General features: G+C 44.8%; 1 protein-coding gene across 2 annotated transcripts in view; it reads right to left on the bottom strand.

Annotated features, from left to right (window-relative positions):
* The window catches only part of HDLBP (high density lipoprotein binding protein), a 38,456-nt gene extending 27,916 nt beyond the window's left edge, over positions 1 to 10,540 (bottom strand). The window contains exons 1-3 of one of the 2 annotated variants that reach the window (XM_076072930.1): positions 10,360 to 10,540; positions 3,027 to 3,102; positions 1,153 to 1,273 (exon numbers count right to left, since the gene is read on the bottom strand). In XM_076072930.1, coding sequence (XP_075929045.1) covers positions 1,153 to 1,237 — 85 coding nt within the window. In that variant the 5' untranslated portion in view covers positions 1,238 to 1,273; positions 3,027 to 3,102; positions 10,360 to 10,540. The remainder of the gene's footprint in view (positions 1 to 1,152; positions 1,274 to 3,026; positions 3,103 to 10,359) is intronic. The other variant, XM_032968261.2, reaches the window with a different exon arrangement.
* Between the last annotated feature and the right edge of the window lie 4,364 nt (positions 10,541 to 14,904).

Below are 14,904 nucleotides of genomic sequence, written 5' to 3'. Positions count from 1 at the left end.
ATGCAGTGCCATTCCTACTACAAGCCATCCAGGTTTCTGGCAAGGAATTAAACGTGGAATGTAGCTTATGGCCACCAAGACTTGACGTGGCTTAGCTTTTCTGACTTGCCGCTCTGAAGATTGACCTTTGGGGGTACAATTCAATGCCTCTGACATTCCATGCACAAAAACACCCTTCTGGCAAAATGCTGCTTTTGCACTTGCAGGTCACAAAATGTGGAATGCATTACTTCCAAGCTTCTGGGATGGCCGACAGACCCTGAATGTTCAAATTCCGACTTAAAGAACATGCCGTACATGTAACTGTGTGTATGTGCGCAACTGGTTTAAAATTCTGTGCACTGAATGTAGATCGCACATTTGGTTGTACAGTGACTTTTTTTGGGCAGCGTTGTATTATATGTAAGTTTACCTCTTTTGTACGTAATGGTAATGTTTGACATTAATTAAATTCGTAAACAATGAACACATGCTGGGTGTAGATAAGGATGCGACCTGGTGCCGAATGTAATTTATTAAAAACACTATTTTTGAACCGGCAATTTGGAAAAGACATTAGGAGTATCTGAACACAAGTAAAGTGTTTTGCGAAGGGTTAATATTTCAACGTTTGAAACAAGCACCATTTTCAAGATTTACACTTGGAATTCAGCATTCCCATTTGTTACATACTAAGGCATGAAGTGATTACACACTTGTCTCCTCACCACTTAAGGCTAAAATACTTTTATTACGGCATAGATTAATTTGATTATAGAGTTAAACTGTCTTTTTAGAAGTTGTGCCAATTAGGGAGTTGCAAAAACCATTACACATTCCGAACATTAAAGATTAAAAATTAACAGAGCACAATGTTGATTTTTTTATACTCGTAAAAATCTAATTCGAATTTACCTAAGCGCAAGCAGCAAATCTATACCATGCTTACAACACCCATGTCCTCATGTCATATCGTCGAGACGCTTTTGCATTTAAATGTTCATAATTTAGAAAAATGATGAATTTCTGTCCGAACATCAGGTTCACCTACAACTCAAAATGTTTAGACACCCGAGTGGTTTTTTTTAAGCAAACATATAACATTTACACGTATAAGCGGATGCACACCACAACTATGAAACCAGTACATGTCAGTGTGTGCAAGCTACTAACCTTTAGTGACTCCCAACTCCGGGCTGCTAATGTTGCCATTCTGTTCGGTGAAGCCTTCAGGTGCTAACACTGCGTCCGAACTCATAGTCGATATCCGGTTGCAAAGTCGTACAGTACACCACTGGCAAAATACAAAAAAAAACTCAACAGAACAGCATTTGGAAAGTCTTTTTTTATATTTCGATTGTGACATCGGAGTCTTGTCAAGAGGCAACAAATGCATTTGTGTGCCATCAGTCATGCCTTGCGACAAGGAAGCCATTTGGATGGCCCACAGAAGCAGCTATCACAGAATTGCTCCTGAGATCCCTTCAAGCGACCTCTAGTCTACACAGCAGAGGGCAGCATTTTCCTTGCCACCTTGCTACAGAGTAATGTTCCCAAGAGTCGTCAGGTGTAAATCATCCAAATTAAATGCAAAACGTTTAAATGCGACGTATTTTTGTGGAGTCATTGGCTTTTGTGCATTCATTGCCGACCCAGCTGAAAGTATCAATAGCTACGCTTGAATCCAGTTTAATCACAGTCACCTGGATTTGAACCTAGGCGGTAGGAAAGGGTGGTTCCATCTCCGTGCTCTAACCTCTAAGCCACACAACCATCTCCAGCTGCAAATATTTTAAAATAGCACAATATCTAACACAATGCCAATTAAACTGCTTGTTTGTATTTTTAAAAACTGCATTGGCGCACAATCATGAATCATACAAAAACACATTTATAACACTGCTTTATTAACATAAATATACATATCATCGGCTAACCTTCTGGACAATAGCCCTAATTCAGAGTTCCAGCCTTTTTTCAGTTAAAAGGCAGCGTTTAGAATAATTGTGCTTCATTTTGTGTTTGGTGTGTCAAAAATGAAAAGGTTAATCAATCTTTGGAATGTTAAGAGTTGCAAAAAGATAAATGTGGTGTGGTACGCACTTGCATGCCAAAATAAGGCACGCAGAGTGTTGGTCTGTCCTGGCACATTATTCGTTATTTTGTCTAGACGTGTGAACACGTGTCCAATTTACTTGGATTAACGTTGAATTGAGAAAAAAATCAAACAAGAGGAACTTTGAAGGCAACGGCTTCAAAAACGTGCTCCTTATGCCAAGGTCACAGGGTTGGCTCAAGAGGTCAAGGCACTGAGCTGGCACCTGCTGAGCCCCGGGAGTTTAAATCCCGACAGCCTCCTGCAGCAAGTGTATTCGTCTCAACCCGTTCACAACCAAGAGGCATACAAAAATAACACATAAGAGTTGGTTTTCCACTTGATGTGGCTTAATTCCAGCCCTGAGAATGTAAAACAACGGGTTGACTCTCATGTGTAAAGATACAAATATAACGGGGATTTTTTTTTAAGTCCTACCAGAAATATCGTCCACGTGAAATCACCTTGTCCTCGGGCATGGTGCTGCACGAAAAATCTGAATGGCTAATTTGTCGAATGACATCAATGGCACTGCTATGTTAAATTTGTAAAATAATTGAATTAACATTTAAAATGAAAATCAGTCCCCAACCAACTAAACGCGAGCCATGTCGCATCAACGTAACTCTCAGACTGTCCAAAATTTCAGCATTAGCTGAAATACTGGCATAAAAAGGAAGTTCTGTTCTATCATCAAGGTGAAACTCTTGCAAGCAGCGGTTCGGTTGGGCGTAATTTCCAAACTTTGATTCCGGATTACCCCTGCGGTGCATGAAGGCCTACTTTTACAAACAATGATGTCACGTGGATTTTACTCCGCTTCACAGCCACAGAACCATGCACTGGATAACTCCCCACAGAAATCACTTGGTGGTTGTGGAAAACTCGGGAGGCATATTAGCCCTAAGAACATATTTGTCAACGATAAATAAAATGTACAAGTTATACTTACAAAATGGTTACTGTTGCCAGAGAGTCCGTCCGGTTTCAGCTACCTTATGGGCTTCAGTGTGGCTGGTTTGTCTGCCCTGTAAGACAAAAAAAAGTATTCATTATGCAGCCAGTTTGTTTTAGGGTCAGTGGCTTGATGCTCCGTACCAGGAGCCCACTTTCATAGGTACTTTTGTGGATGTCACAAAAAATAGCTTATTCAGAGGACTGAAATATGTATTTATAGATTGCCATTAAAAAATTTACATTTTATGAGCAGGGGTGAAGAGATAAACGCTTTCAATACACGACTTGGGCTAATATGCTTTTATTTCCATAATCAGCAGACTGGCATTTTCTCTTATCCATTATTTCACAAATAGATGTAGCCAGTTAAGAGCCATAAAGGGCCTTTAGAACTTTCCTATTATTCAATGCATCAACAGATAAGCAAACAGCCGCAGATAGCCCAGATCTAAGGATACACCTTTCCATGACGATGCAGAGGTGGTAAAAAGGCACCCACAGCTCCAACGTGCTCAGAAATTCACGAGATAAATACATGCTGTAGATTGTGTGCCTAAGCAGACTTAGGATTAGAAAGACGAAAACAAGACGATGTTCTTTGTCTTTTTTAAACAAATAACTGAAATAAAAGAATGTACTAATCCCTATTATCAACAGTCATGGAAAATGATTTTTTTCTCACAGATCATTAAACCTTGATTTAAAGCTGTCGTGACTGCAGGAATCCACTCTTTGGTTCTTTCGGTAAAGCCACATAGGCAGAAATAAAACAAAACAAATCACGACGTTTCGAACGCAACAAGCGCCCTTCTTCAGGTGAAAATCGCGATAGCCACGATGTTTGCTGTGAGCAGCACGATGTCTGCTGCGACTTGCTCCACGCTCTGCGTGCAGTGCCGACCCCTACAGGATGGGGTGTCAGGGTGCCGGCCACGGGAATGGGGTTACTATAGGCCATGGCACTCTGCTTGACCCTAGAGGACACGTGACCGGTAAAGTCTACACAGGGGCCCCAGGTGGGGGCTAGGGGTGGTCACGTGTCAGGGTCGAGATCCTGCTCGAGGGTTCGAGAAGCTGGTCGTGGCTAAGGGCGGAGCCAGCCACGCCACGGAGAATATAAGCCGGGTCCCTGAGAGGGACCGGTTGCGGTTGTTCATCCTGAAGAATCTACGTTCTACAAGTCACCAACACGTGGACATGGACCCAAGCTGGGGACCGGTCCGTTGTAGCTAGTTCCAGTGTAATTAGTGTAGTGATCCTGGTGGTCCACCACCATAGGTTATCTTGTTAAGGGGTTAGTACCCCGTGCGTTGGTTTTAATAAATGTATTGCCTCCAAGAAATGCGTCTGCGACTCAGTTGAACCCACTACACATACATATACGAGTAGTAGCATAACCAAAATATTGTGGTTGGACCATTGCATTATATGGCCGAAACCTCTTTAACAGATGTTTATACAGGTGCATCTCGATTAGGAACCTATTTGTTCACAAAACCCGCAAAATGTTTGCTTAACGAGTGGAACCCGATCTATAAATATGCGTCCTGTAGCAGCAGGGGGCGCGCGTTTGTTCGTGTGGGGAAAGTGGATCCCACCATGGCACTGTAATGAGTGGGTGGCGGAAGGGGAGCGGTAGTGCAGCGGTTAGCGCGTGGCACCACAGACCCAGCAACCAGAGTTTGACTGAATGTAGCGACTTCCAATGCATGTAACATAAGATTCAAATCAACGAGCCGATGCATTTTTAGTTTAACGAAAAAAAAATTGCTACAAATTTTAAAGTTACGTAATATTCAAAGCATCAAATAATTACCGATTTATTATATTGCTTTATCTTTTAAAAAAGAAAAACGTGGATCTCAAAATAAGGCACTAGTCATGCAGCAATGGCAATTTCCTATCCGAATCCAAATACAGAATGCATACTTCGCTCAAAAAGGAGAAAATGTTCCAACTTGTCCCAAGAAAATGAAGAAAACGGTTAAAAGCACAATGCATGCATGCCCTTCTATTCAGTCACCCCATGAAACGCAACTCAATTTAACCTTGTGTGTATATTGCAGCATTTAATGCCGCTCGGTGCAGTATCATCTTGCAGAATTGGAGTGAGGAAGCAGCGTTTCCGGGAGACATGATGCCGCTTGGCAGTACTGGAATGCCAAAAGTGACCTCCATGTGGAAAAGTGATCCAGGAAAACAGCCCCATTCTTTACCAAGGGCACTGACTTATCTCTAAAGTTAGTTGAATGGTTTTGGGGACTGCTCCTTACCATGGGGAATAGGTCAAAAACCATACAAGTGGCCCATTTGTTTCACAGACCATTATAATGCATTACCATATCCGTCAACCCATACGGTGTACACGTATTCTTGTACAGGGAAATTGAGTTTAGGGCCATACGGCGTACAGCCGTTTCAATACGGGCAAAAAAACATAATTTTGGTCTATTTGTTTGTGTTTTTCCCTTGTGATGGGACTTTGTAGGATGAACGTTGAGATTTATAAGGGCACGGGGTGACCAATAAGGATTGAATTAGTCTGTAATAAGGTTGGCACTGATAAGGGGTTGACAGGTTGCATTACCAATTTCGTTCACTCCATAATCTTTTGCATCAATTTTTTTAAACTGTTGTCATAATTTGCCACTGGAAATGGCTATATCATCATTTCTCAACACTAAACATTTCTGCCATACTGCCTGTTATATTAGATAATTGTAGGGCTAGTCTCCTGTAACAATGCCATAGATTCACAATGGCATACAATTCAAACACAATCACCTTCTAACTTTGCCACTGGTGAAGTGAGCTAGCGTATCAATTGGCAATGCCCACACATTTGCGTGAGATACATGACCAGGGTGGAGGGTACGCAACGCACGAACGTGGCTCAATGCTGTGGGATGCGGGTGATGTCATCACACAAACGTGGAGTGACGTCACCATAGTGCATTGGCCCATCCATGTACCAGGCAGCAGAACTTTGTTTTCTATAACATACTCGAGTATGATGTGAATGATAGGGATGGTCTATTCTTTCACAATGCTATTAACTAATCATCTTAAATAATTACCAAAATAGTTTTTCACATCAAGCCACATTTGTTTAACACGTAGGCCTTCACGACCAATATTATACATAATAGGCTTTTGGGTTAGGTCTCGTATACTGTATAAATAAAATAGCCACATCTCTAAACGGAAACCGATGATCAAGAACAATAAGAAAACGGCAGCCAAGGAATTGCATGCATCCGAGAGCACGTTCACCAGGGAGATGGAGCAATGAAATCAGCACGTGCGCAGATGCTGGGTGGATTATTACGTCGTGACAGACGGTGGGAAAGTGCTCTAGGATCGTGAGAGATGCAAGCAGCTTATGGAGGTCTTCATCAAGCGGGGGATAGACAATGGATGATGATATACTGTGTCACATTTGGCACCTACGAATAAGCACTGCAGGAGCCATTTAGGGTTAAGTAGGCACTCAAGTTCGAGTGCGGGGTAGGGGGGTGGGGAGGTCCATTCTTTAGCAATGGCGCAGGATCGACCCTGCACAGCCACTGGCGGGATCAGTTGTTTGCATTACAGCCCATCGCCCGTAGGACCCCAGCCAGGCGACGTGGCACTCTCTGCTGAGCCACGTGCCACGCAACCACAGCCAGAGCTCCCCAACGACCCCCTCCGCATCTCGCTCCCGTTGTGAGCACCGAAAAGACGCTGGCTTGCATAGCCGCTGCCTCTTAACAGCATAACCTCCTGCCCACACCACCAGACACACACCCCCAATAAAGCAACATAAAGCCACACTTTAAAAATGCCGCTCTGCCAAAAGATCGCGGGCATCACAACGCATTGTATGCTGCATACACAAATCAGGGACCGTGTGAATTTATACCGCAAAAACGTGTGGTTTTAGATTGATTGTTGCATCATCACAGGATTGCGAGAGATGGCGACAGCTTTGGGAAATAGATTTCATCCAGTAGCAGATACATCGTGGATGATCGTGTTGTGTGCATACTCGCGTCCTCTCAGCACTATGCTGTGTGTCCATACATTTATCTACGTTTGTCTCATTGAGATTCAGTGAATCCAAGCGATGCAAAGGATATCTACAAACGTATAATGCATCGTATGTTCCACCCTGCACACATGTTAGATGGTATATAGTCTGATGTATGCAAGTTCAACATACTTATACCATACACAGCGTGTTCATTACAGCATACGCTTCGTTCATTAGCAATGAAAAGGGCTGTGTTTAAAACAGTGGAAGGGAGTACAGGCATACATTGCTTGCTTTTGGCAGAGCTAGCCAGACGGTAGTACTGCAATGCATTACTGAATCTATCTGTGCAGAGCTTCTAATGTTCCTTTACTGGATAATCCGAAGTTTTCTTCAATCCCCAATTTCCTCACTCTTTAAGATAGAATTGGCCAAACATCTCAATGCAGAACATTTCTTGAACAAGAATCGAGGCTATGGGGGGTGACAACAGCATAAATCCCATATGCATGTACAGTACAGAATGTTCAGCATGAAAACACAAAAGTTTCCAAACTAAACTTGCAATGAGGTCAAGGGTTCACCATCATCCCTCCAAGGTAGAAAATAACTACTACTTTGAAGGAAGTCAGCTGTGGTAAATGCTATGCAGCGAGAAAGGTCCATTGTACCGAGGACATTCCAAAAACCGCATCTAACTCATTGCTTATTCGACTGTTGCTGTGCAACTTGCACTGCCCAACGCATGGAGACTTGCCATAGGAATAATGCAATTTGCATTCGCCACCTCTGAATCAAGTGGCATACGAGGAGCTCCACTCAAGGCCCGCTTAAGAAAACACACCGGGCAACCGCAATCGTTGACACGTCACTACAGCTGATGATGCAAATGTTCAGAGATGGAACCCGGGGGGGCCCATCGATTAATGTGTGCGAGTACACTTACTCATGCAAACATTAATCTGGCAAGCATACACACATCCGGATGAAGTGTACTTTTGTACATGTGTCCGTTGTACTGCATGTTGCGTACTGCTCAGTACACACGCATGTGTATGTACGCAATACAGTATCCACAATGCATATGGTACACTACTTCATTACACAAAGTATACGTTTATGTACATGATACGAATTACACTTCGCGTGTGTATTGCAGAAAGTACAATGCACGCAATTTACAATTCACAAGTAGTGCGATTAGAGTACAGTAAACGCAGTACACAGTACACACATTTGCACATGTACCACGTGCAGTCCGATACACGCAGATCACAGCACACTGCCCATGTACACCGTGTAGTAACACACAATGCACGCTGCACTTATGCCACGTGTACACAGTGCAGTACGCACAAGAGCAGTACACACAATGCACACTGCGCATGTCACGTGTACACAGTGCAGCACACACAATGAGCAGTACACAATGCACACTGCGCATGTGCCACGTGTACACAGTGCAGTACACAAAATGCACACTGCACACGTGCCACGTGTACACTTTGCACGGTGTAAAGTTAACTGCGAGAGAGTGCATACAGTGCGCGCTGCGTACAGTGGGGGTGGCAGGCGGCGCACATGTGATGGGAGTGGAGTGCGGGGCGGGGAGCGGAGCTCGAAGCTGCGCCACGTCTTCACAGCCTAGCAGTCACCACGTCAGCAGCCTCCACTACCCTCACCCACCACCACCATCACACACAAACATCACTATCCTCACCCAACACCACCAAACCCACCACAGCCATCACACACATCACTGACCTCACCCATCACCACCAAAACATAACAATCACACACACACATCGCTTCCACTACGTCAGCAGCCTCCAATACACTAACCCATCACCAACCAACACCACCACCACAACCACCAAAAATAAAACCATCACACACACGTCACTACCACCAACCACGTCAGCAGCCTCCAGTACCATTACAGCCACTACTACCAGCACCATAATCATTAACCACTACTATCACACATCACAAGCAGGAACCACCACGTCCAATACCTTCGAATACCATCACCACTACTACTGCCAACACTAATCAATGCCACCACACACCACAACCATTTCAGCAGTCACCAACAACCATCACACACATCACAAGCAGGAACCACCACGTCCAATACCTTGGAATACCATCACCACTACCAACACTAGTCAATGCCACCACACACACCACAACAACCATCACACACATCAACCGCCCAGCAGCAGCAGCAGCCACCACCACGTCGACAGCCTCGAGTGCCTGGCCCCCGTCAACCGGACGAGAGAGAGTTCGCTCAACATCACACACCACCATAGCTCGTCGAACGAACGACGACACACACACACATCCATCGGTGTCACGTAGCGACGCGAGGAGGAAGAGAAAGACTTGAAGAAGGAGCAACAACGACCGACTCTAAGGCAGAAGAGAGGCGTGCGCGGAGAAGCACACAAAAAAATGCAAGAGAGGAAAAAGACGGCGAAAGGAAGCAAAGCGGCCGGTTGCGTAGGAATGTCAACGGCTTTAAGATAAAAAAAATAAAAGGATAGCAGCAGAGAGAGATATGGGCGGAGAGGATGAATGTGGTAACGGATTTGAAGACGCAGTCGCAAGAGACCGAGTGAGACGAAGATGGTTCGGGAGACGAGGCGGGTTAAAGACACGGAGAGATAAGTGCACACGGACCGAAACAGCCAGACACGTATCCCCAGCAACAGATATACTGTACAGTATAGGACAGGCAAGAAAGAGGTGGTGGTGGGACACAGACAGGGACAGAGGCAGATACAGGGCCAAGCAAAGCCAGCGAGCGAAGGACGCAGACATAACACGCAAGACACGGGGCGACAGACCGGGACACGGCAGGTACGCAGACAGGAACAATGTGGACAGACGGGGAGACATGTGGACCAGAGGAAAGTGGCGAGAACACAATCTCGCATCGACGGTCCCCACAGAGACTCAACAATCGCGCAGCCTCGGCGAGTCTCACGGCGGACCCAGTCTCACACAGGCTCCACGCGGGCCTTGCCTTGTCTGCGTGAAGGGGAAGGGGGGGGTGTGGGAGGGTTGTGAGACTCACGCGAGACTCACAGCCCCCACACAGAGACACCCCGCGCATGGAGCAAGGCACGAGTGGACCACGACTCCACGCACGTCCAACTCAAACCACCGCGCCGTAACGCCGTAACGCCGCCCGCCACGTGTTGTTACCGCAGCTATTCGGTTAAATCGTTTGTTTTGTGTTTGCGTGTGTAAAAAAAAGTTATCGCGTAATAAATTCAAACGACGATCCATCTCGTCAAAAAAAACTCACCACGTAGGCGAAACAAGTGCGGCAACGCCGTCCCGTCGGTCGGAGGCCGCTTCACCACTCGGGCGGAGACCGCGTCACCGGCGCGGAGGGATTTCAGCCGCCGGGGTGGGGGGTGGACTCGTGCGCGCGTGGCACCTCTCGACCAACGAGGGCGCGAGTTGCAGTACCACGTGGGAGGGAGGGAGGTGGGGGCCGGAGCGGTCGTGCAGGGAGTGGGGAGACAGACACGGGGAGGGATTTTATTAAAAAGGAGGGGGGGGCGTGGTCTGAATCGATTCACCAACCGGTGTGCGGATTTTACGGAATCGAATGGATCCGGCGCTAAGGAGGGGGGGGGGGTTACCTCTAATAATATAATTAGTTAATAATAATAGATTTGAAGCTTTCGAATTAATTATTACCCCACATGGCGTGGTACGATGTATCGATTCGACTTTTAAAACCGATTATTGGAATCACGAATGCGCTGATCGATTATTATAATCGTATGCAAATTGAATGGCTCGCTTGTTCCACGCGATGCAAATGATATTTAACATTCTAAACGGTACGAACGTGAATACATTTAATTGATTCTTTAATCGAATTTCAGGGTGAAGGCCAATCGTCGCCAAACTTTTATCATTCCAAAGTTTGTTGAGCGGCCAATACAAGCGAATTAAGATGGCCTAGCCTCAAATGAATGCTTTTGTTACATAATTTAGTTATTTGCAACAAATTAGTAGCACTGAAGATATACCACTTCTGTCATCATGATCCACTGCTGCATCAAGGCATCCTACTCCCCCCACCAAAGCTATCATCATCTCTCACGGTCTTGTATTGTAACCGCTGGATATCTGTACAACTACTGGACATCTATAATCTTGGTTCTTTATTTTATATATTCTTGGTTCTTTATTTTATTGTTTTCCTTCAACGTGACTTTACCGAAAGAACCAAGAATATGATTCACTGCAGTCACGAAAGCTTTAAATCAAAATTTTACTGGACATCTGTTAAAAATAACTTTGGGGCCGTCCATAAATGACGTCACGCACCTTGGGGAGGGGGGTGGGGGTCAGACATTTGTGACGATGTGTGACGAAGGGGGGGGGGGGTGAGAAATGTGACGTCACATCAAAATGCGCAACTTTAAATAAATATAAGCAACACGTTCTACTTAATTAAATAGATTTTTTCATAAATGTTTTCTCCTACAACATCAGAGTGCAGCGCCACATTAAATACGCACTACAATGACAATAGTTTAAAGCGATTTGAAGCATGGTTTATTTTTTTGGGAGGGGGAGGGGGCAGAGCTTTGTGACGTCATATTTGAGGGGGGGTCTGACTTTTTGTGACGCTGTGTGACGAAGGGGGGGGGGGGCAAAAATCGTCCAAAATCGCGTGACGTCATTTATGGACGGCCAAGACGGCCAAGACCTCGGACAGAGTGGCAGCCAAAGGAGCGGTGAATCGCCCGGGTTTGTTGCTCATCGACAGCAGAGACGGAGCAATGAAAGTAGAGCTCGTGCGCAGGAGCCTTGTGGATTGAATCAGAATATTGATCTAGACTGGAGGAATCCGATGAGCTATAAAGGGGCCGTCCATAAATGACGTCACGCTTTAAACTATTGCCATTGTAGTGCGTATTTTTTATTTATTTAAAGTTGCGCATTTTGATGTGACGTCACATTTCTCACCCCCCCTCGTCACACATCGTCACAAATGTCTGACCCCCCCCCCCCCACAGGTGCGTGACGTCATTTATGGACGGCCCCTAATAGGTGGCACTCCGCTTCTGTTTTGGCCATTGCATTGCTGTGGGTGGGACTAGGATCGTTGCATTCAGGAGAGTTGTTTAATGCCTGCACAATACCAAACACGAAATCCTTTAATAAAGTTACTCAAGTGAGCCTCTGTTCCACCAGCCTATAACCCCGTGGAGGTGAAGTCTGTTTATTTTATGAGTACTCATGGTTTCCAATACCGCACAATGAGTTTTTATTTATTTATATATACAATTGTTAGTACAGCTGGCCAAAGGTAAAGGACATTTTTCACCTGGTCACTCTTCATGTACATAACATAGAATGCTTACACTAACCCGCAATGAGCTGGTCACACAGCCCCCACCCCGTGACTGAAACGGCATGAAGAGACCATCTGAAATATCATCATGAGCCATTGTCTATCTACTGCTGGTGGAAATGCCTCCACTAGAGGGAGTTCTAGAGAGCCACTCTAGAGTGTGATCCAGATGCCATTTGACTCCCAATTGATCGACAACCTACCTATTTTGTTTCCTTTGCACATTCATGTCTGTTTGAAATAAACCTTACTTTAAAAAAAAACATTCCAACATTTGTTTAGAATTAAATAGGGGTCACAATACATATGGACCACCCTGTATGGGGCGTAAGACCTATTGTTCCACAGTGGCTAGACATCTTGGATAGAGGTTGGAATTACACACCACACTCCACATGGCGATTGGCTGTGGTTGTACCCCGTTTATATACTGTACTGCTGGGTGGGCAGAGGGAGGGGCCTTAAGAAAATAAACTTTTCCATTTGTTTCAAATGCCACTCCAAGAGGTCGAGGTGGATTTCCAGTGTGCTAACCATTACATTGTGGCAGCGTCTCTGAAATGGCAGCGTACACGTCCAAAATGATATTATTTGCTTATGGCATTAAATATACTATTTATTTGAAAAGGAGAGTTACATTTCATCCATTTTATTTTAATATTTTGTGTAACAAAAAGTTCGGCTTCACCCTTGGGAATCCTCGTGATATAATTATTAATGAATGACACAACTATGTGAAGGCATTTTTTTTTTAATGAGATTTGTCTTATATGGATTTCATTTTTTTCAAATTGACATTGGCGTTTTAAACATTTACAGTAACATGATCCTCCCTTCGACTAAAGCGTGGATAAGAAAAAATCTACCAGACGCAAAAAAAAAGAAGCTGAGAATACCAAAGGAAAAACAAGAAAGACCAGCAACTTAAGAAATCGAGCATTCCTAACAGCCAGGATCACCCACAAAGACACGGGCACAAATCCTAATGGATCACGTGTCGGAAACCAAAATAACAAGAGCGCCCATATTTTTCGAATTCGGTAAGAAACTCAATCTATCAAGAGCCACAATTCATGGGAATACGAGACGGTCCTGAATAAATAACGTCACAAAGCAGTCCTTAAGGGGCCATCCATTTAGTACATTAACCCAAATGCGTACGCTTGCAAACGGGCAAACAACAATTACGACGACACGTGCAGGCTTCCCTCTCCCTCAGCAGTTGCAAAATCCGGCCAACAGGTCTGGACGCACGCTTCCACTTCTTCCTACTTTTTCGCGTGACACGCAGATTCCTGCAAATGTGAATAGCCGTGGGCCTCCCACTAAGTGGCGGAGATGTCACCACGGTGATTGTGCCAGGCTAGGGGCACCCTTTTCCCCCTCCTCAGCACATGCAAGTCCTAGCCAACGGAAGTGGTTGCAAGCCGCCACATATAAAGACAAAGATCCCCCGTATAGTCTTAACAGACGGTTGGGACAAGCGCTGCTAGCGAGCACTTATGAAGGCCGGCACGGCGCACGGAGTGGGTGTATGGCCAGCACCACGCCCGACCGCCTTTGTCTTCTCAGTGGTGATGTTTACACACCGCACCAGGAACTCATTTAAGTCTGCATACACGCAATCATATACACACATACACAAACTCACACACACAGAGACACACAGCTATATCCTAGGTATCCAGTCTTCCACCAGCGATTCTGAAATCAAGAGTAGGAAAAAACGATTGCCACAGCGGCCCACTGAAGTGGATGTCACAGAACTACTGAAAGTCCTTCAAGTGACACCTAATCTGACCAACACAGAAGGTGGCAGCACTGTCCCAGCCACCTTGCTAAAGAGGTACACATCAGCAGCAAGACAGTCGAACTAATATTTGACTCTCAGATCGATATCGCTTCCTGCTGATTCTTCCTATTTCAAATAAAGTTACAACACAAAGGTTAAAAATGTATTATTGACTGTCGCTGCACCTCTACCAATATGTACTTCAACTGCTTAGCAACCTATGCCGTATACTATGCATTATTCACGCATTTTAGGGTAACAATGCATCACACAACATTAGAGTGTATACGATTTGACATTGTTAAGTGGTGGATTTCCGCTGCTGTTTCAGAATCGCACAGCTCACACAAATGCATATACAGTGTACGTACAGGTAAAAATAAAACAAATCTTGCCTTTACACTAATTTGTCTTCAGTTTCTAAATTTAATAAACATTGGCTTCCCACTCGGAGCAAACAACTTAACTTTCCTGGTTATTATCGTACATCGTTGCTGGACCAAGACAAAATATTTTTTTCTAAAATAGTTTTATCTAATCTATATGAACACACAACTGAAACAACCGCGCTACACGCAATATGGGAACGTTTTGTTACAAAGCCAAACGTCATCAACCGAGGTCGTGTTCCACATTTTCCAAATTCGAAAATGAACCGCACAATAGACAAACTGGATGAC

The sequence above is a fragment of the Petromyzon marinus genome, chromosome 39, assembly GCF_048934315.1.
Source record: "Petromyzon marinus isolate PM22_M1 ecotype Great Lakes invasive population chromosome 39, UKy_Petmar_22M1.pri1.0, whole genome shotgun sequence".
Lineage (NCBI taxonomy): Eukaryota > Metazoa > Chordata > Hyperoartia > Petromyzontiformes > Petromyzontidae > Petromyzon > Petromyzon marinus.
The sequence above is the reverse complement of the archived record's forward strand: the minus strand, read 5'-3'. Positions and strand labels throughout refer to the sequence as shown.